This window comes from Neolamprologus brichardi, chromosome 4 (genome assembly GCF_056152115.1).
Source record: "Neolamprologus brichardi isolate AB-2024 chromosome 4, ASM5615211v1, whole genome shotgun sequence".
Lineage (NCBI taxonomy): Eukaryota > Metazoa > Chordata > Actinopteri > Cichliformes > Cichlidae > Neolamprologus > Neolamprologus brichardi.
The window spans coordinates 15222100-15245061 of NC_142107.1; the positions used below are offsets into that span (position 1 = coordinate 15222100).

The 22962-nt window shown below is 38.9% G+C and overlaps 2 protein-coding genes across 2 annotated transcripts; both read right to left on the reverse strand.

Moving 5' to 3' along the window:
* Positions 1–5323: 5323 nt before the first annotated feature.
* LOC118453577 (vascular cell adhesion protein 1-like) lies at positions 5324–8021 on the reverse strand. The gene is made up of 6 exons (XM_087839891.1): positions 7931–8021; positions 7045–7299; positions 6683–6937; positions 6065–6391; positions 5626–5889; positions 5324–5493 (listed from the first exon to the last, which is right to left on the reverse strand). The coding sequence occupies exons 1-6, from the start codon at positions 8019–8021 to the stop codon at positions 5324–5326; spliced, it is 1362 nt and encodes a 453-aa protein (XP_087696017.1).
* Positions 8022–13407: 5386 nt separating this feature from the next.
* LOC148102984 (intercellular adhesion molecule 5-like) lies at positions 13408–21989 on the reverse strand. Its single transcript, XM_087839890.1, has 8 exons — positions 21913–21989; positions 19365–19516; positions 15941–16198; positions 15359–15685; positions 15023–15262; positions 14661–14888; positions 14269–14532; positions 13408–14137 (listed from the first exon to the last, which is right to left on the reverse strand). Exons 2-8 carry the CDS (start codon positions 19414–19416, stop codon positions 13980–13982), a joined length of 1527 nt encoding a protein of 508 aa, XP_087696016.1. The 5' UTR covers positions 19417–19516; positions 21913–21989; the 3' UTR covers positions 13408–13979.
* Between the last annotated feature and the right edge of the window lie 973 nt (positions 21990–22962).

Below are 22962 nucleotides of genomic sequence, written 5' to 3' on the forward strand. Positions count from 1 at the left end.
TTCTCACCTCTTGACATTGTTTAGTTACATTTTTTATTCTATATTTATTTCCAATATCTGTCCTGCACAGTCAGCAACCATATCTTTTATCACAAGTGTGGCAAATCTTGTCTTTCTTCCAACTTTATTCTCTCCAACACAAATGTAAACACCAGCACTGGTAGACGTGGCTCTAGTGATAGTGATAGACTTCTGGCGCCTCTTAGTGGTCTCATTTCACAGCCGCTGTGAGCTGTGTAGATCAAGCTGATGTTTGGGGGAGGGAGGGTTACTAGAGCTTCAAATAGAATCACAGTGACTCACGATGGATCTTCAAATCTCACAACAATTTCAGAAAGCGACAGTGATACAAGGCAATCTTCTACAAGTAGACTTATGAAGTTAGAGCTTTTCTTTTCTTTTCTAAATTAAGGAATAAGTCAACAGTATCCACTGAACAGCTACCCTGAGGTACCCCTGAGCAAGGTACTGTCCCCAGGCGCCCAATGGCTGCCCACTGCTTTACATAGTGAATGGATTAAATGCAAAGAGGAATTTCCCCACAGAAAGAGGAATTTCCCCATTATTATTATTATTAAAGGATGCATTAGCAAATTAACTGTAAGATAAACAGTGATTTAAATGACAAGGTGCAGGTTGCATTGCTGCAATAGAGTGATCCTAAGATTGTTTGTGTTCTCCCCATCGCATTTCCAGTTATAGACAAGGTTTCCCTTGGTTTCACAGCTCAGGGTAATATCGGTGCCCTTAAGTTGATAGATATCATTGTGTTGAGTTTAGTTCAGGAGCATCAAGAATGGCAAGCATAGTTTTTCCACATTTAAACAATGGATAGCTAAACTGAGTTGAATGTTTTTTTGTTTTTTAAATCTAAGCTAAAAGTTAAAATAATGCTCTGTTTGCCTGGACACAGTGGGATGTTTACTCACAGTTTTCAGAAACAGTGTTAATGAGGAAAAAAACAGGACGTTGTGATGTCTCCCTTACTTATGCTGCAGTTGACGTGGGCTACTGAGGGGATTTTTATGATACGCTGGGCATTTATTAATCTCTTTATCTCTTTAAACATCTCTGTTTTTTTTTTTAGCCTTTTTGTATTTAATTATTCTTTGCTCTCACTCCAACCAGTCATAGCAGAGGACTGTCCTTCCCTGAGTCTGGTTCTGTTGTTTCTTCCTGTTAAAAGGAAGTTATTCCTTTTTTCCTTCCCATTGTACAAGTGCTTGATCATAGAGGGTTGTGTGATTGTTGGGGTTTCTCTTTGGTATTGTATAGTCTTTACTTTACAATTCGAAGCACCTTGAAGCAGCTGTTTTTATGAAGTGGCACTATATAAATAAAACAGAATTAAATTGAACTACTTTTTTTTTTCTGCTGATGTTCACTCTCAAATTACAGGATTCATTATTCAGTTTTTTGGTTTGATTGTTAAATGACGTGTCACAATGGTTTCATTGTTTTTATACGTCAGTGAAGTACTGAACAGGAACAAAACTGATGACATCACACAGCAGCCAGTTCTGCTTTTTTGGATTCTCTGGCAAACAACATTAGATAAAAGTTAGTTACATATACATCATCATTTTTAATTTTCTTAGCATTACACTGTATTCATTTCAAATTATTATTTTTTTGTATGCAATAGGTCTTTACTGCAATTAATGGGAATCATCTAGCTTTATTTTTGCACTCAAACTTTCAGTCTAACAGTAGCAGTGAATGGGAGATAAAAATGTCTTTGTTTTTAAAGCTGGAGCTTTTATTTCTCATTTCAGTGTGCTGGTAAACTTTACAGAGATATGATTTCCTCCATAGTATTCTACAATCTCAAGTGGATCCAAGATAAGAGAGTTGAGCTCTGTTATGCATATGATGTCAGGATCTTTGCCTCCCTCTTGTGGTTCAGGCCACTAATGCATTTGACTAAAGCTTGAGCTGTAGCTCCTATGCTCCTATGTGTAAAGTTATACGCACAATCTTTTGATTTTTTAGCTTCAACAACTCTTTCCACAAGTTCATGCCTTCAATCATCCTCTTGAAAATCAGTATCAATACACTTTTCAAATCCTTAGGCTTCCTCTCATTCTCCAGGATTTTGTTAAACAGTCTGGTTAGAGTTGACTGTCCTCTCTCTACCACCACAGGTATGTCATCTTAACCAACCACCTTTCCACTCATCACCCTCTTCATAGCTGCCCTCACTTGCTCCTTACTAATCGGCTGCACTTCCTGATTTTCAACTAGTCCTTGACTCTCTCATTTTCTGCATTCAACAGCTTCTCAAGTACTTCTTTGAATGTTGTAAATAAATAAAGAATCACAGTGATAACAGATACAACAGCAGAAATAACCTTCCACCCTTTGAGGAACTTTGAGGGGCTCAGAGTTCCCCTGAGCTGGTACTTCTCCAGAGTGAAAATAGCCAGTTGAGGTGGTTCAGGCAGGAAGCGTCTTATGCACCTCCAGGCAGTGATGATCAGGCACTTAAAACAATACTTTGAATTCCATATGCAATAGTATCTCAGATTATATAATCCATTCACAAAAATTGTTTGAAATTTCTATTGGTATGAATGGCTTTTTTCCTTCAGTACTTTGAGTAAATCAGTATCTTGATTAAACAGTTACCAGTCATTAGTTTGGTTCTTTTTCACCAGTGTGACAAATCTTGTCTTTCTCACAACTTGCAACACACATGTAAACGCCGGCATTGGTAGACGTGGCTCTTGTGACAGTGATAGTCTTCTGGCGCCCCTCAGTGGTCTCTTTTGCATTCACAGCATCTATACAGATCCAGCTGATGTTAGAGGGAGGGTTGCCATCAGCACTGCAGCTTAGTGTAACATTCTCACACATTCTCAGGGTGTAAATAATCCCACCGGTTAACATTTAGTCACTTTGATCTCATAGGTTGACAGGTGAAAGAGAAAAGGACCGTCTGTGCAACCAGAGTTGATTGAGCTCACAACACTTTAAGAATACATTCATATTGGGTGGGAAGTTGATATTCAGAGTTCACTTAGTGGAAAATAAGGAGGAAATATTACAAAGAACAACAGCAGTGTAAGGTGCTGAGGTTGCAGAAGGATGGAATGATAAGATCCGAAGCAGGTGCAGGAGGGATCTCTGGTCCTTTGGGTCCTAAGTGCAGCACAGCCTCACATCTGAAAACTAATCCAGGGTAATCTCTCTTGGGAATGATGACCGGATTTCCATGAGGGTCATTAAAACATTTTTGTGTGCACAGTTTCATTGCCTCTTTACCACTTCACTGTGAGCTCCTTCACGGGAGCAACATTGGTGACATTGCATTTCAAATCATACTCTGTGCTCTCCATCATTGGACTATGATCCATTGCAGAAATTGACGCGGTCTGAAGTTTTTGTAAATAAATGAAAGTAAAAATAAATTATGTCAATGAAGACACATTTTTAGTAATTTTGTCTTGATGTCTTTCCATCACTGCAGATGATTATAAATTCAACAGTCAAGATGTGATTAAAATGTAACTTTAGTACAAGCTGTTTAACTTTGTGGTACCTGTTTAGAAATCACCACCATATGCTGCGTGTTTGTGGCTCTCTGTGCATTCAGTTTTGTCTTCAGTAAATGAAAGTATGCTCTGTTGGGTTGTACTAAGATAACTGGCTTGGCCAATGAAGAATATCCAATTTCTTTAGCTTGAGAGACTTCTGAGTTCCTTTTGAAATCTGCTTTTGGTTAATGATCCATTTGCATTGTAAAGTGGTGTTGGATCAGGTTTGCATTCATCATTGTGTCTGAGTCTGAGCAGAGAGTATAGCCCTGTACACTTCAAAATTCATCCTGCTACTTCTATCAGCAGTCATCTCATCAATAAATACCAGTGGTCCGATTCCACTGGCAGCCACACATGCCTCCCCCCATGTTAAACAACATGCTTCGCATCATGAGTTGTTTTTCTCCTTCTCTACAGATTTATCTTCGTCCGTGTCAGAAGTTCACCTTGTTTATATCTGTCCAAGCTCTTTTAGATGCTTTCTGCCAAATCCAGTATTTCAAGTTAAAATCTGTAAATTTTGTCATAATCTGTAAATCTGTAAATTCTTTACCGTCGTTTAATGGTCGGGCATTGCACAGAAACAAGCACTTCACCACTTGTCTGTGTATGGTTGTGTGTGTGGTAAATGAAATTTGAATTTGAATTTGACTAGGGTTCTTTTTTGTAACATTAGACACCAACTGGTGGCCCTTGAGTTAGTTGCTTTCAGTTTTCATATTATGACCGTTAATCTCATTCTTCCTCTTTTCTTCCTCTATTTAATATCATGCAAGCGAAGCAGATTATACTCTCACTGAAAGCTCTTTGCAAAAATCAATTTTCAGGCCAGTCAGATTATTCAGAAAGCAAAAAAAGCTTTTCCAAAGTTATCCCAGCAATTTGAAGGAAGGTCCTGTTGAATAGGATCCAAGCATAGGGATATGGGAATAAAGACCAAAAAGGACAAGATAAGTACTGCTGGAGTTATTGGACTTTTTACTTAATTCATACATACCAGTGACATCGCGTCACCCCCGTTAACGACCACCTCAGTGGCTTCAAGCGTAGGCTTAGCCTCTACAATGATGAAGGAAATCAGGTCAACGTAGCTTTCCTATCCACATCACTCTCAAAAATCATAATAAGCCTTAAAGAGGAAGCGATCTGATCTCCACACAGGATGCCAGCCAAGAGGCTGTGCTGTAACCCGACAGCCTCCACTGGTTAAAATCATCCTATTGTTTAATCCGTGCTCTTCAATGAATTATGTTATAAAAAGTATTCTGTGGACTCTGGAAATCAGTGATTCCCTGGCAGAGAGTCCTGGACTAGCAGATGATCACCCTCTAATTCAAATCATTAATAATTCGCCTTTAAGTTCTGGCATATGACAATAGACTACTTTGTTTAAATGCAGTAATACCTGTTAGGGCTACACTTTGTGCTTTTAATATTTCACAATTAAAATGAACTGTCGGTCAAAAAACATAAAAACAATTTAAAAAAATTAATTCAAACATAAGACACAATATTGCTAAATGTTAATTGTTTTTACAGCAGTTTCATGCACTGTTTAGCAGACATATACATAACATTATTAACTCTGAAGCATAACCTTGTTATTATTTTAGATATTTCTGCTATTTGTTTTCTGGTATATGAAGTTGTTTAATTCAAGGAATTAATTTATGGAAAAATTAAATGTACATTTATACAATATTGTTGATTGACTTGTAGGACAAATCATAAATTACATATGCAATTAAAATTTTACTTAATTTTTCATAATGCAGGGAAATATCCTAAGCATTACTACTGACTGGTGTCAGAGGGACATCTGTGGCATTTGATACTGTGTCAAAAGAAGAATGCCAATTTTTTCTCTTTCTATAGTAAATAAAGACCAGGAGGGCGATGAGGCCAATGGCAAATACAGCGAGCAACACTCCAATGACTAGCAAAGGGACTTTATCTGTAAGATAAGCAAAATAAAAACAACATTAAAATAAGATCAGTTCTCGATGTCATATATTGTTCATTTTAAACATCAGTTATCACTTTTCTTTATACATTTCCATAACTGTTCTGCAAAAAGTAATCATACCTTTTATCACCAGTGAGACAAATCGTGTATTTCTCCCAGCTTCATTCTCAGCAACACAAATGTAAATGCCTGCATTGGCAGACGTGATTCCTGTGATAGTGATAGTCTTCTGTTGTCCCTCAGTGGTCACGTTTGAATTCACAGCAGCTGTGTAGATCCATCTGATGTTTGAGGGGGGGTTACTGTCAGCACTACAGCTTAAAGTAACATTCTCACCCTGGAGCACCTCCTTGCTTTCATTTCCTTCCTTGAACTCAGGGGCATCTGTGGAAGAAATACACGACAGATTTAATAAGATAAAAATAGTATGCTTCAAACTTTACTTTCATCTAAAATTATTTATATTCAATATTGACAAATCATTTAAAAAGATCGTGTGATTCTGTTGCAGAGCTCTGAGGTGGAAAAAAAATATGAAATACGTGGGTGGAAATCTTACAGAGGATAACAGCAGTGTAAGGTGGTGAGGATGTATTAGGGAGGAACTTTGGTCCTTTGGGTCCGAGGTGCAGCTCAGCCTCACATCTAAAAGTTAATCCATTGTAATCTCTCTGAGTGGAGATTTTCAGGGTAGAAGATGTGTTTACTGGGATCGCAGTAGATTCATTAAACGTCTCTGTCAGCACAGTTTCATTGCCTCTGTACCACGTCACTGTGAGATTCTGTACAGGAGCAACACTGATGACATCACATTTCAGATCATATTCTCTGCCCTCCACCATCGGAACATGACCCATGTCAGACACTGACACAAAGTCTGGAGTTTCTGGAAATGAAACAATTTTTATTTTTTGGTATTGCTGATTTACAATGTTAAAACCAAATTTAATCTACATCAGTACAGGAAACATGCATTTCTAAAAGTGTTAGTACTTTTGTTTGCAGGTGCCTGAGTCACATTTTGATTTCCACATAAGGAACATTTGAATTGGATCAATTAGAAGCTGATGGACATTATCATGTCTAAGCATGTCTTTAATCATTGCTTTCTTACATATACATTTTCCAGTTCATGCAGGTCATAATACAGTAACACAGTCTGTGCACATGTACTTACTGTAAACAGTGATGACTGGACTCACAGTACACTGGGATCCATCAACCAAAGTAGCATAGCAGGAAGGACTTGGAGTCCACTCTTCTAGTTTTTCAATCCTCCAAGTGACAACAGGAGGGCGTTCAAATCCTGTGCCTCCAAATGGAGACTCCCAGCCCATTCCTTCAACATCTGTAGCTGATGTGCTGCAGTTGATTAAAACTGGATCTCCAAATTTCACAACAATTTCAGAAGGTGTCAGTGTTAAAGGGCAACCTGCCATTAACAAGCACACATGTTAACATTTAAAACTGATTTTGGATATAAAAAGACATAAGTCCCTAAAAAAGGACAGTAGTTGTAAGGTAAACAGGGATGTGTACCTCTTGTTCCAGCATGAACATGGAATGTCTTAGTTATGTTTCCTAGATAATAGGTAGCTGTGCAGGTGCAGGTTGTGTTGCGTTTTACTAGGGTGATATTGAGACTGTTTGTGTTCTCCAACATATTTTCCCCATCACAAGTCCAGCTATAGACCGGAAGAGGGTTTCCCACAGCTTCACAGGTCAACATAATATTAGTGCCTTCACTTGAAGACATGACATGAGTTCTGTTTTTTGTCTTTGGTTCAAGAGCATCTGAAAAAAAGAAGAAAACAGAAGATTGTTATTTACACAGTTATACATATATATATATATATATATATATATATATATATATACATATATATATATATATATATAACCAGCTGAGCTTCACATCTGAACTCAACAACATTTTTCTCTCTGGTTATGTTGACTCTCAGGATAGAGGACTTATTTGTTGTCTGGTGTTATTGAAGGGCTGTGTGATGATCCTTTCATTGTTTTCGCGTCAGTTGCAGGTAAGTAACGCTACTGTAGCTCCTATTGGTCATAAAGTTTCCAGCGAGCAAAGTTTCAACCGACAGACCCATGAATTGTTGACCACCACACTCACTTTATTGATTGAGATCAGAAGTTTGTTCCGCAATAACACATACCTGTAGCTCTTCCATCAATAATAATTTGAATGTTTTTGTCTTTTGTTCAAATCTCAGTATTTACAAATCATTATTTTTGCTTTTTCCAGTTACCTTTACTTGTAACTCATGGAGGCCATTGAAATTAAATTTCCAACAATAAACTAAGCGTGAAGTTAAAAGGGAAAGTTAAAAGTTTTGTCTCTAACCATTATTAAATGAATTAATACACAGTATGTCAGATCCACAGAGATGTCTTCAGCACTCACCACACAGTGAAAAGATGAGCACGAGGAAGCCCAGCATCGTGACAGACAGCATGCAGGATGATGGAGGTGGATGGAGGACATGAGGTGTCATTCAGGAACGTCCAGAGAAGTTCAGTTTCAGGATTTGCATTAGATGTTGTGAGGCACAGGAGTCAAAATTATCATTGAAGGTCCTCAGCTGATAATCATTAAAATGGCAGTTACTGAAGCTCAAAAATACATTTCACAAAATGAAAATCATTTGACTGTATCAGTTTCCAGTTAGAACTGTGACAAGTATGCGGTGACCTCTTTCATCAATACCAGGCTAGTTGTCTTTTTTAAAATAACTGCAGATATTAATGTTATATCATTTGGTTTTAAAAAATGATGTGGTTTATGGACTCGATTGACCAAGAGGAGAAAATAGCTGTAAAGCTAAGATCCAGATAAAAACTAACTATTGAAACATGCATCAAGGGTTGAATTTCAAAAAGATTCACTTTCAACAAAAGCTGCATGTCAGTAATGTAAAACCCACTCTTCAACTACTGAATGTTTAATAAAAGACTGCAGAAGCATGGGGCTGTGTCTATGAATGCACAGTTTTGCAATCATAGACACAGTTGTATATATCCAACTACAATGAAACTGTAGTTGGATATATACAGGTCAAGTTTGACCTAGATCAGCCTCGGTGTACAAAAATTTGCGGCACCTGTAAAACAAGATCAAATTTAAAGCTTTCAGAAAAATGTGAAGCTTTCGTGTACAATTTGGGTCAGTTTAGAACATTTTGGGGAGTTTTATACTGCCAAATGTCAAAATGGGCCAAATTTCATTTGCTCTACCCATGATCTAATGCAATGGTGTTGGACATTGCAAAATTAACAGTAACTCCAAAATGGGATGTTCGGGAATTATGGGAAGATCGTCTTGAGTTTTCCTACTTTCTGACTCTCAGTATTAAAACTATTTATAAAATTAAGTTAATGTTCTATTCAGCATGATAGGAAACCACTGGCTGAACTAAAAACACTTTTTGTATTAAACAGAATGGAGGGATAAAGCACTTCTAAGTTTACTTACATACAGTGGGGCAAAAAAGTATTTAGTCAGCCACCGATTGTGCAAGTTCCCCCACTTAAAATGATGACAGAGGTCAGTAATTTGCACCAGAGGTACACTTCAACTGTGAGAGACAGAATGTGAAAAAAAAATCCATGAATTCACATGGTAGGATTTGTAAAGAATTTATTCGTAAATCAGGGTGGAAAATAAGTATTTGGTCACCTCAAACAAGGAAAATCCCTGGCTCTCACAGACCTGTAACGTCTTCTGTAAGAAGCTTTTCTGTCCCCCACTCGTTACCTGTATGAATGGCACCTGTTTGACCTCATCATCTGTATAAAAGACACCTGTCCATAGCCTCAACCAGTCAGACTCCAAACTCCGCCATGGCCAAGACCAAAGAGCTTTCGAAGGACACCAGGAAAAGAATTGTAGGCCTGCACCAGACTGGGAAGAGTGAATCTACAATAGGCAAGCAGCTTGGTGTGAAAAAATCAACTGTGGGAGCAATCATCAGAAAATGGAAGACATACAAGACCACTGATAATCTCCCTCGATCTGGGGCTCCACGCAACATCTCATCCCGTGGGGTCAAAATGATCATGAGAACGGTGAGCAAAGATCCCAGAACCACACGGGGGGACCTGGTGAATGACCTGCAGAGAGCTGGGACCAAAGTAACAAAGGTCACCATCAGTAACACACTACAACGGCAGGTAATCAAATCCCGCAGTGCCAGACGTGTTCCGCTGCTGAAGCCAGTGCATGTCCAGGCCCGTCTGAAGTTTGCCAGAGAGCACATGGACGATACAGCAGAGGATTGGGAGAATGTCATGTGGTCAGATGAAACCAAAGTAGAACTTTTTGGTATAAACTCAACTCGTCGTGTTTGGAGGAAGAAGAATACTGAGTTGCATCCCAAGAACACCATACCTACTGTGAAGCATGGGGGTGGAAACATCATGCTATGGGGCTGTTTTTCTGCCAAGGGGACAGGACGACTGATCCGTGTTAAGGACAGAATGAATGGGGCCAAGTATCGTGAGATTTTGAGCCAAAACCTCCTTCCATCAGTGAGAACTTTGAAGATGAAACGAGGCTGGGTCTTCCAACATGACAATGATCCAAAACACACCGCCCGGGCAACAAAGGAGTGGCTCCGTAAGAAGCATTTGAAAGTCCTGGAGTGGCCTAGCCAGTCTCCAGACCTCAACCCCATAGAAAATCTGTGGCGGGAGTTGAAAGTCCGTGTTGCTCGGCGACAGCCCCAAAACATCACTGCTCTTGAGAAGATCTGCATGGAGGAATGGGCCAAAATACCAGCTACTGTGTGTGCAAACCTGGTAAAGACCTATAGTAAACGTTTGACCTCTGTTATTGCCAACAAAGGTTATGTTACAAAGTATTGAGTTGTATTTTTGTTATTGACCAAATACTTATTTTCCACCCTGATTTACAAATAAATTCTTTACAAATCCTACCATGTGAATTCATGGATTTTTTTTTTCACATTCTGTCTCTCACAGTTGAAGTGTACCTCTGGTGCAAATTACTGACCTCTGTCATCATTTTAAGTGGGGGAACTTGCACAATCGGTGGCTGACTAAATACTTTTTTGCCCCACTGTATTGTGAAAATTACATACTTTCTTTCACAGCTTGCACTGCTTTAAAAAATTGCATTTTTGATATACAGACAATAACACACAAGCCAAGCAGCTGACAAACTCACCCAGTGATCTATGCCCAAATCAAATATTCAGCTTGTTGGTTAAACTGTCAGATTATTCCAAATACTTTTCCAAAGTTATCCCAAAACGTCAAAGGACAGCTGTGGTGAGTATCCCAGCACAAATGTAAATACTTCTGTGCTCCACCTTTTCTTTTTGTGCATATATACTGAATCAGAATGCTCAAACTTTTAATCTGGGTCTGGTTAATTAACATAAGGAAGGAAATATGGGATAAAAATAGGTTTCCTATCCACGCCACTCCCAGATCCTTATAAATCTTAAAGGGACATCACCCTAAACCACACAGAGACTAGCTAAGAGACTGCGCTTCATCCTGAATCCCTTAACTGGTTAAAGTGATACATTTATGCAAGAAGTGCATGTTCCACAGCCGACACACTCAGGGAATTCTGTGCTTCCCTAATTGACCATCTCACACTTCCCCACATGAATCCTGCCATGGAGTTTAAACTCCAACATTAAATAACTCTCTGACTGATGCTGGCAGACACTTACTGTGTGATTAAAACGATTAACCACTCAAAATTATTTTTTTACACCTTCAAATAATCTACTTTATTTAACTTGTTTAGGTTGCAGTAATGCCATCCAACATACACATCCAACGTTTCAAGACTGAAAATCAGCTTTAAGGAAAAACAAGTAAACCATAAATGAAATGCAAGACAAATAGTTAGGTTACAAATGCCATTAAGCTGCAGTTCAGATGCAGCAAGTGTCCTAAGCATTTGCACTGATTGATGTCAAAGGGATCTCGTAACCAACTGGCCCTTTGTCAGGAGAAACAGTGTAATGACCATGTTTTTTTCTACCATTTGTAAAAAGGCACCTCAAGGAAGATTAAGCCAACGACCAACAGAGCAAGCAAAGCCCACATGACTGGAAAAAGTCTAGCAGTAGTCTTATATTAAAAAAAAAAAAAAAGTAAATAAAGAAATATATATCATCTTAACATAAAATATATAAAACATGCATTCATTTACCAATGTTTTAGTATTAAAATGGTTGATGTGCTGCAGCTGAAACTGGATCTCCAAATCTCACAACAATTTCAGAAGGTACTAATTTTAGAGAGCAACCTGTCATTCACAAGCAAATATATTCAGTCAAATCATCTAAATAACCCACAAGCACATAGATGTAAGGTAAACAGGGAAGTGTACCTCTTGGTTCAACATGAACGTGGATTGTCTTGGTTATGTTTCTCAGACAATTGGCAGTTTTGCAATTTACTCACGTGTTATTGAGACTATTCGTGTTCTTTAATCTATGCTAACAATTTTAATTAAATATCTCTCTTTCTGTATAGACAGCCAGGATATTTACTCGCAGTCTGCTGAAACTGTGTGTTTAAGAAAAAACGTGACATTTTGGTCTGTATGGTCCAAAATCCAGCTGAGCTTCACATATCACATCACATCTCAACTAAATTTTTCTCTTCTGAGGTTGACTCAATAGAGGACTCATTTACTGGTGTTTTTATTGTGTCATTGAAAGATTCTGTCTGCATTTTTTTACATTGTTTTTGTACCAGCTAACAGTCAGGTATTTGTCAGAGCAACATTAATGATGTCACACTGCAGCCAATTGTGTGTTTCTTCTCCCATCACATTCACATGCTGTACAGAATCATCAGCTTCTGGATTCTCTGGCAAACCACATTAGATGAAAAAGTTAGTTACTTATTTTAATAATTATTAACTTTCTCTTTGCACTGTATATATTTAAAATGAAACTTACTAAATACAATAACTTGAAAGTTCTTGCTGACTTCGTGAGACTCATTTAACTTTATTTTGCACTTGGCCTTTTCAGTCATTCCAGTCTGACAGTGGCACTGCGCGGGAGATAAACATTCCTTCATATTCGATCTGAAAGATTTTATTTCCAACTGTCTAGTACATCCACTTATGTTCATCCAATGTGATGGTGCAGTTTACAGTGAGAGGCTTTCCTTCATATTCTGCTATAATCTCAGGTGGATCCAGAATAAAAATGTTGTCCTTTGTTATGCATGTGCTGTAAGCATCTGTAAACCGCCAAGACCGATATTTTTATTTGGATACAAAAAGTAAGCTTTGCTCCCCTCTTATGGTTTACACCAGTAATGCATGTTTCTGATGTTTGGATTGTAGCCCTTGTTCTCTGGTTTCCAGCAATAAATGTATAATGGACGTATCTGTGATTTGACACTCTATTGTCTCACTGTAAATAAATTAAAGAAATAACATGAATTGAAGAAAGCTACTATTGAAGCTAGAGATTCAGTTCAATTCAATTCAATTCAATATAATTTTATTTATACATGCTAACAACAGTACCCTCAAGGGACTTTCTATTGTAAGGTAGACCCTACAATAATACATAAAGACAAAAAAAAAACCATCTATCATATGACCCCCTATGAGCAAGCACTTTAGCAACAGAGTGAAGGAAAAACTCCCTTTTAACATGGGGGGGGGAGCAGCCCAAGCAGAGAAGCCCAGACCTCCTTCTCTTCGGCCACCTCCTCCAGCTTGTCCAGTGGAACACCAAGGCGTTCCCAGGCCACCCAAGAGATATAATCTCTCCAGCGTGTCCTGGGTCTGCCCCAGGGCCTCCCAGTGGGACATGCCTGGAATACCTCACCCATGAGGCGCCCATGACGCATCTTTCTCAGATCCCCAAACCACCTCAACTGGCTCACTCAGCTCTCTCTTCACCACAACAGACCGGTACAGCATCCGCATCACTCCAGCCAAAGCACCAATCTGTCTGTCGATCTCCCGCTTCCTTCTCCCATCACTCCTGAACAAGACCCCCGAGATACTTAAACTCTAATATTTAACGACTAAAAAGAAGCTGCCTTGTGAGGAAAGTGAAAAAGAAATAAAAAATAATACATGAAAACAGATTTTAATCCAAATAGAGGACACAACATGGGTTACTGTTAACAGTTTCCTGCTTCATAGCACTGGATAACACAGTATTTTTGCATCACAAGTGTAACCTTTTTATTGTTTTGCACATTTATACAGTTTTCAGGTCTATGAAGTTTAGAAATGGATCATAATCCATTTATGTGTAAATATGCTTTTCATTTTTAGCTTTTAATGAATCAGTGACTCATATATAAGTATGTAACTTGAAATTCAATAATGAAATTAATCTGTAAAATACTAACAAATCTAAATTGTATTAATGAGTTTGAGACGCAGAACAGAATGCAGCAAAGATCCTAAGCATTGCCATTGGCTTGTGCAAAAGTCAACTGGCTATATTAGACATTTGGCACACAGGAACAAAACTGTATTGTCCACGTTTTTTCTGCCGGTTGTGAAAATAGACCACAAGGAGGGTAAGACCGATGATCAATAGAATGAGCAAAGCCCAAATGGCTGGAAAGAGGACTTTACTGGTATTGCCTGTAAGACCAACAAAATAAAACAACATGTGACTTCTACTTAATACATCATGCCATTGTTGAAATTAAACATCAGTAATTTTTTACTTCCTACATTTCCATAACTGTTCTGCACAGAGTCAGTAATCGTACCTTTTATCATCAGTGTGATGAATCTTTTATTTCTTCCAACTTTATTCTCTGCAACACAGACGTAATAACCAGCATTGGTAGACGTGGCTCTAGTGATAGTGATTATCTTCTGGCGCCCCTCAGTGGTCATGTTTGAATTCACAGCAGCTGTGTAGATCCAGGTGATGTTTGAAGGTGGGTTACTGTCAGCACTACAGCTTAAAGTAACATCTTCACCCTGGAGCACCTGCTTGCTTTCATTTCCTTCCTTGAACTCAGGAGAATCTGGAAAAAATGCAAAATTTTGAAAGTAAGTAATGTCCTTCAAAATATATTATTATCTCAAAAATTATATATTTTCACTGTGGAGAAATCATAAAAAGACAATATAATTCTGAAAATTTTAAACTTACACAAAATTTCAAGATACAGTGTGTGTTCAGCTGTTCCATGTGTGTTGTGTGCATTAAGCAAGTATTTTCCACTATCATTCTTTTTCCAATGCTGTGGGGAAACCACCTGTTTGCCATCTTTAAACCAGGTGAGGGTGGGTGTAGGTAATCCTACTGGTTCACAGATACTCTGAGGTTTATCATTCACTGTGATCTCATAGTGCTCTTTGCAGGTGAAAGAAGGACCGTCTGTAAAAATGGTATCGAATTCATTTAAATAAATAAGTAAATAACTGAAAACAAAATATTATCTTGTTAATACTTTAGTGTGTTTTATCATTATTTGGCTAAAATATAAAATGATCCAGGTCTGATGCACTCACATTCCACTGTGATATTAACTGAAGTGTTGCTTCTGCCACGACTGTTTTCAACAACAGCCGTGTACTTTCCTGAGTCAGTCCTGGTCAGTGACCTCGATGGATTGATGAGTTTCTCCTCATAGAACCACTGAACAGTGGGAGGAGGGTTCCCATCAGGCTGACAGGATAACATGTCAATGCTGAAGGCAGCATTTTCAATAACAGTGACGTTGTCTGGACAAGATTCCATGAATGGTTTATCTGGGAATTAAAATCAAAATAGATCAATTTATATTTCATAGATCACAGAGCTGTGGAGTAGATCAAAAACATGAAGTAAGTAGTTGGGAATCTTACAAAGAACAACAGCAGTGTAAGGTGGTGAGGTTACATTAGGGAGGAACTTTGGTCCTTTGGGTCCGAGGTGCAGCTCAGCCTCACATCTAAAAGTTAATCCATTGTAATCTCTCTGAGTGGAGATTCTCAGGGTAGAAAATGCGTTTACTGGAGTCATAGTGGAGTCATTAAACATCTCTGTGAGCACAGTTTCATTGCCTCTGTACCACGTCACTGTGAGATTTTGAACAGGAGCCACATTGATGGCATCACACTTCAGATCATCCTCTCTGCCCTCCACCATTGGACCACGACCCATGTCAGACACTGACACAGAGTCTGGAGTTTCTGTAAACAAATCAAAGTGGGGGAAAAAACAATCAAATATAAGAATACAGAAAATATGCATTATTTCACAAATGGTGTTGCTGATTGCAGATAGATTTTCATTTTGACTAAAACGTACTAACAATTGAATCAGAGTAATTACAGGATAGTAGACACCTGCTGAGCATTATAAGTGAAATCACTGTTTTATTATAACACAAATATCAGTTCATGTAGTTTATAACACAATAAAACAGTGTGTGCACATGTACTTACTGTAAACAGTGATGACTGGATTCACAGCACACTGGGATCCATCAACCAAAGTAACATAGCAAAAAGGATTTGGAGTCCACTCTTCCACTTTGTCAACCCTCCAAGTGACAACAGGAGGAGGCTCAAATCCTGTACCTCCAAATGGAGCCTCCCAGCCCATTCCTTCAACATCTGTGGCTGATGTGCTGCAGTTGATTGAAACTGGATCTCCAAATCTCACAACCATTTCAGAAGGTGTCAGTGTTAAAGGGCAACCTGCTATTGACATAGAAACATTTTCAGTTACGGTATGGGACTGTGTCTAGCCTGTTTCAGTTTAAGCGTTGTTTTCATTAAATTGCATGATCAAAAGAATGTTTTGTCTCACTCCCATTTCTTTGTGTTGCATGTTGAAGCTGGGGTTGGAGCCTTGTTAAGATCCAACCATGCAAAATATGTTTTTTTGCCATTTTTCAAGTGGTCTTAAATTACATGAAACAAAACAACAAACTAAATCGAAAAACAAGTTCAAACTACAGAACTCACTAAGTGCCCAAGACACTAGGAGAAGAAGATCAGGAAACAGAATAACACTTGGGAACTGAACTGAAAATCTTACTCTGACGAAGAACAAAGGGAGACTGAGATAATATAGACACAAGAGAGTGATTAGAGGAAGCGGAGACAAATAGGAAACACTCAGGAACTCAGGAATAGCGTGGCAAGTAAACTCATCACAACTCACAAGAGACAAGAGAGTATCACAATAAAACAGGAATGGAACAAACACAAAGACCCAGACTGATACAAACCTGATTCAGAAAAAGAGCAAACAAACACAGAGACAAAATGCAGATTAATCACAGAGACAAGACAAACAGCTTGTGGACAAGAGAGGAAACTTGCACTAATACAAAAGAGCTAAGAGCTAAGCTAATTCAGAAGCATTAAGGAAATGACATTAAATTAGAGACACTAAATACCATAGAACTAAAACATAAATTATTAATTATTTACCCAAATGTAAATCAAAAACCACCAAAAATCAAAACACATAACCCAAGATCCTAGCAACAAGGTTTTGTAAATGGTGCTAGATTCTGATGACGTTTAAACCACAAATAACACTTTTAACTTGAAAATGTTAAATGTTAAAAATTCAGATGTTATATCAGTGACAAGTTTCATCTTTTTTATTTTAATTTGAATCTCATTAAAAGGGAAGCATTTACAAAGCACCATTATTTTCAGTTTGTAGTTACCCTCGCTGCTGACATGTGGAGATTGTGGCCATTGAAACTAAATGCAAGCCATAAACTGAAAGTGAAGTTAAAAAAAAAAGTAAAACATTTTGTTCTTAACTGCCAAATGAAATACTATCCAACATGTCATATCACCACGCTGTTTTATTGTGAACGTTTTGCGTCCCTTGTTCAGTCTGTGGTAGCAAGGTGTTTTACATTGCAAAACACCTTGCTACCATCCTTGCTCCTCTCGTGGGGAACACCCCACACCACATCAAGAACTCCACCGACTTCACTGACAAGGTCCAGAAACTTACCCTGGACCCAGATGAAACCATGGTGTCCTTTGATGTAGTCTCTCTCTTCACGTGCATACCCACCACGGAGGCAGTGGAGACTGTCAGAAAACGACTACAAGAAGACAACTCCTTGGAGGACAGGACCAACTTCACACCCGATCAGATTTGCACACTGTTAGACCTCTGCCTCACCACTACATATTTCAAATACAACGAAGGCTATTACAGACAAAAACATGGCTGTGCCATGGGCTCCCCCGTGTCACCTATTGTAGCCAACCTTTACATGGAGGAAGTGAAAAGGAAGGTTCTTGGCTCTTTCAAAGGAAGAGTACCCAGCCACTGGTACAGATATGTAGATGACACCTGGGTCAAAATCAAGACACAAGAAGTGGAATCCTTCACTGCGCACATCAACGCTGTGGATAAAAACATCAAGTTCACCAGGGAAGACACAAAGGACGACTGTTTGCCTTTCCTGGACTGCGCTGTGCACATTGAGGAGAATGGCAACCTCAACATCGAAGTTTACCGGAAGCCCACACACACGGACCAGTACCTCCTGTTTGACTCCCATCACCCTCTGGAAGACAAACTTGGAGTAATTAGGACCCTACACCACCGGGCAGAACATGTTCCCTCTAAGCCTGAAGGGAAAAAGAAGGAACACACACATGTAAAGGAAGCACTCAAAACGTGCGGCTATCCTAAATGGGCATTCTTAAAGTCAGCAAAGAGGCACAGAAAAGAAGATCAGACACCAGCGAGGGAGGATAAGAAGGACAGACGCAACAACATTGTCATCCCCTATGTAGCCGGTGTATCAGAGAAACTCAGGAGGGTTTTCTCCAAGCATGACATCCCGGTGCATTTCAGACCCAGCAACACACTCAGACAAAAACTGGTTCACCCGAAAGACAAAACGCCAAAACACAGACTTAACAATGTGGTGTATGCCGTACAGTGCAGCGAGGAATGCCCAGACCTCTACATTGGAGAGACCAAACAGCCACTTCACAAGCGCATGGCACAACACAGAAGAGCCACCTCCACAGGACAAGACTCAGCTGTCCATCTGCATCTTAAGGATAAAGGTCACTCTTTCGAGGATGCCAATGTTCACATTTTGGACAGAGAGGACAGATGGTTTGAAAGAGGAGTGAAAGAAGCCATCTATGTCCACTGTGAGCGACCATCTTTGAACAGAGGCGGTGGTTTACAACACCAACTCTCTGCCATCTATAATCCAGTTTTGAGATCCCTTCCCACTCACACCCTGGGCCATCTGACCTCAGGAATTCGCATGATAAGGTGGGGCCAGGTTTCACAATGAACTCACCCGAAACTCTGGCTGATTGGGACCCACACCCAGTTCCACACCTTGGCTCAGGCGATTAGAGGATCATCAGGGGGTCCTTTTGTCCCTCTGTGGGGGGACACTCCCACCAGGTTTATATCTGGGACTCTCCACCATTTGACCTTAGAACTGAAGAAGCCTCTCGGATGAGAGGTGAAACGTCTTCAAGTAACTTAAAGAAGTCCAGACGCTTTTCTTTGCAAGCTCCTTTGACTTCAGTCTGTTTAGTTTTGCTTGCCATTTCGAATTTGTCTCAGCTGTGTTTTCAACATGTTTTCTGTTCCCTCATCATTGTATTGTGTATTTAAGCCCTCTGTTTCCCTCTGTCCAGTGTCGCATATTCCCTCATGGTTGTGTGTTTTTCCATGTGCTTCCCTGTGTGTTTAATTCTCATAATTTCCCAGTGTAGTTCTGTATTATTTTTTATTCAGCTAAAAAAAAAGCTGTGTTTTGAGTTAATGTCCAGCCTATGAGTCTGCATTTTTGTCCTTTCCCGCCAGCATTACACAGCCAGTTTATGACACATAGAGCTCTTAAGCACTCACCACACACTGAAAAGATGAGCATGAGGAAGCCCAGCATCCAGACAAGCAGCATGTTTAGTCAGCATACAGGATGAAGCAGATGGATGGAGGAGGTGAAGCCTGTTTCAGGATTGTCCAGCAGAAGTTCAGTTTCAGGATTTGCATTAGATATCCTGCAGTACAGGATTCAAAGTTATCTTTACAGCTCGTCTTAATTGATTATCCTACAATCACATTTTTACAACATTTATCATTGTCTAAAAACTTAAAAATCTGGCTGAATAAATTTCCAATTACAACTATGACAAGTACAGTCATCCATGTCATCAATAGTGGGCAAATATTTGTCCAACTTATCTTTTTAAATAATAGTAGCTATAATACAATATGTTTTTTAGGTTTTTTTTTTAATTAGGTCGTTTACATCTATATGTAAGACACATGGAAGAGAAAATAATTGTAAAGCTCAAGATTCAGACAAAATCTAAACATTGAAAAATGTGTCCAGGATTAACTTTAAAAAGCTTCCCTTTCCACAAAAGCAACATGTTAGTAATGTGAAAAACACTCTTTGTTTCAACTACTAAATGTTAAAGAAAAAACTGGGAAAACACAGGGCACTAACTGTGAATGCAAAGTTCTGCAAACACAAGAGAGTTTCTACGCATTTACTCCTTGCCAGAGGACCTCTGGTGTTAACACAGATTCTATAAAAGACTGATGCAGCCACCAAGCCTGTCATGAAGTCTTGATAACACTTTGCACACACTCCTGTGTTGCTTTTGTTGATATGGATGAATCACATGCTCCACATGAGAGACGTGCAGCTACTTTGACTGAGCTAATGCTTGAAGTTGATTGTGGTGGTGGATGCTATGTACACTCTGTTAGGACAAGGGGTGAGAGAATTTGTTACTTACACTTACAATACATGTAATAATGAATTAATGCAAATATAACTTTAAGTGTGCATTTTTTTGCTTTCTGCCTGCTGCCAAGTCAGTACTTATGGTCCTACCAGTGGAAACTAACCACTGGTAACACAAATGACCTACTTTTGGAGGAGGAAAGAAAATGTACAGCACACACACCAGGTTAGTTATAGTTGACTGAAACTTCATCTGCTGCACCTCACATATTTCTATGACAGCAGATGGTGACTTTGAGCAACAGTGCTGCAAGGGCAGATTTAGAAACAATGTTTTAATTTAAGTATAGCTAATACCCACACATGCTCTTCTTGTATGAGGAGTGACATGTTGAGATGCTCAAAACTTTCACTTTCACTATGACACACAAAGATCCCCTAGTTTGTACATTGCTGGATTTTTATGTGAAACATGATAGAGAATTTTAGGATTCTGATTTTTTCTGTTTTAAGTTGATTTGGCTGACTGGAAGGCTCCACATCATGTTTTTATCTTATAGATATATTCGTCTGTGCAAGTTATCTTTTGAATGGAATGTTCTGACTGTAATCTGTGACCATGATGGGTAGATAATGCATTTCTATGGTCCTATGCTTGTTGTCATTCTTTGTCAAAAGCCATGCAGACTGCTGTTATACTCTGTACTGTTGTTTGACCCCTTTGCAAAGACAAATTAAAACCTCACAAAGACAAGCTGTTTGTGTAGATCAGTTTCTTTCAGATTTCCATAACACCACTGAACTTGACACCCTTGGACCTTTGGCTGTGCATAGCTCTGTCCATAAAAATTACAAATAGAATGGTTAATAAATGGCCGCCCTGGCAGAGTTAATTCATCTGTTTGGAATTATAGTTGTAAAATTTAAACAAGATCTATATTATTAAAAGAATGAACAGAAAAGACTGTTTTTGGAGGTTTTTTGGGCATTAACTGTGAACAGTTTTTGTCTTGGATAACTTTTGCAAAGTAGACAAAAAATTCATTTGACTTTTTACTCAAGTTAGAACTTTACTGAACTACCTTAATGGTGCCAGAGTTTGCCATGATCGTCTAATATTAAGAGTTTTTGAAATTTAGCAGTTGTGTTTTTTGTCTGGGTTCTGATTTCTATTCTTTTTTCAGGTTTTCTGGTTCCTACTGTTGTTTACTGTGTAAGTTTCATTCTTTTTCATTGGTATTCTGTTCCTCTTCTGTTCTATATTCTGTTAGTACTAGTTATTTGTTCTCCCAGTCTTCCCTCTGTGTGGTAAATGTTATTTGATTTTAGCTTGATATTCAGTAATGTACAAAATACTAAGAAACTAAAACTTTAAACTATATGTTAAAGAGTACAGAGTATAATGTCTGCATTCAAAATATATTAAAGTAAAAGCATAAAGTAGCAATACAATACGTAAATGTTAGGCGATGTACTCATCTACATTCGGAATGGTCCTGTCCCAGCTGTCCTCCAATGGTGTCGGGCATTAAACAGTACTAACAAAACTATATTAGGTTACTACTTTAAGGCACTTTTAAGTTGGTTTCACTTTTCATATCGTGACCATTAGCTTCTCACTTCTTTCCTCACCTTGCAGAAAATGTATGTTAATGACACTAACATTATCATACATACAAACGAGGCAGATGATAGACTCACCCAAAGCCCTGTGCCCAAATCAACGGTCACTTATTTGGCCAAACTTTCAGATTATTTCGCTCACACAAAAAAAGAAAGAAAAAAAACCTCTCCAAAGTTATCCCAACAGCTTGGAGGACGTCCCAAGGGAGTATAATCTCAGCATGATGTAAACGTGCTCCGGCGTTTCTTTCTTCAGTTCAAACACGAAATCAACACCATGATCCGACATTTAACACTGGCTGCCAGTCAGGCATTTCTTGTTCTTCCAAAAAATTTTTACATTGTGACAAAAACAGGAACAAACTAGTTTTCGCATCCGCATCAAGCGAAAATACTACTAGTCTGTGTCGCATCTTGATAGCCTGCACTGGTCAAAGTTATACTTCTGCATTGATAGTGTACTTCTTTAATCTGGTGTATAAAAAATATTCCTCGAGATACAAGCTCCGGGAATTCTGAGTCTGTGCTTCGCTTGGGTTTTATATTGCATGGGCTGTGATTTTAATCGGTGGCTGTATTCTTTCTCGATGCATGTTTTTGTTGTAAAAGTCGTGTTTTGCTTACAGCTGAGCGAGTTCATGTCCTTGAAGGACACTGTCGTCAGCCAATCAGGACAGGGAGCCACCAGGAAGGGATCAATGAAGTGGTCTGGTGGGAGGGACAGAGACACGGTGCAGAGAGACCTTGCTGTGGGGCAGGAGGAGAGGTGGGGAGGTTCTCGTCCAGCCTTGTGAGGTGAACGACTGGAACTGCTAGAGACGGAGAAATACAGAAGTGCAAAACGAGCGGAACTACGAGAGAATCGGTTGCGGATAGAGTTAAGATCTGTGCTCAACTATTAATGTTCTTATAAGGAAGTTAAATCCAAATTTGGTAATTCGGAGCAAATGACTGCCGGTTGTTCATCCTTTGCACAGGGGATCAGCGTCCAGCACGCTATAGATTGAAAAACACAGGTTAGTGCATTCCAAGTCGGGAGGGATCTGATCCTCCAAATTTCTTGTGGACCTGATCAGTGGATTTTGATTGCACTTTAAGCTTTGTGTTAGGGAGCCTTTGAGTATAAAG

Bases quoted from the DNA above. Each gene is read 5' to 3' on its own strand.
- LOC118453577 (XM_087839891.1), bottom strand. From the start codon at position 8,021: ATGACACCTCATGTCCTCCATCCACCTCCATCATCCTGCATGCTGTCT. The intron at 6,938-7,044 runs GTACACATCCCT...TGTTAATGGCAG, and splicing joins TGTTCATGCTGGAACAAGAG to GTTGCCCTTTAACACTGACA. The intron at 5,494-5,625 runs GTATGATTACTT...CTTATCTTACAG, and splicing joins TGTCTCACTGGTGATAAAAG to ATAAAGTCCCTTTGCTAGTC.
- LOC148102984 (XM_087839890.1), bottom strand. From the start codon at position 19,416: ATGCTGCTTGTCTGGATGCTGGGCTTCCTCATGCTCATCTTTTCAGTG. The intron at 14,889-15,022 runs GTGAGTGCATCA...CCATTTTTACAG, and splicing joins AGTTAATATCACAGTGGAAT to ACGGTCCTTCTTTCACCTGC. The intron at 14,533-14,660 runs GTAAGTTTAAAA...CATTTTTTCCAG, and splicing joins ACTGTATCTTGAAATTTTGT to ATTCTCCTGAGTTCAAGGAA.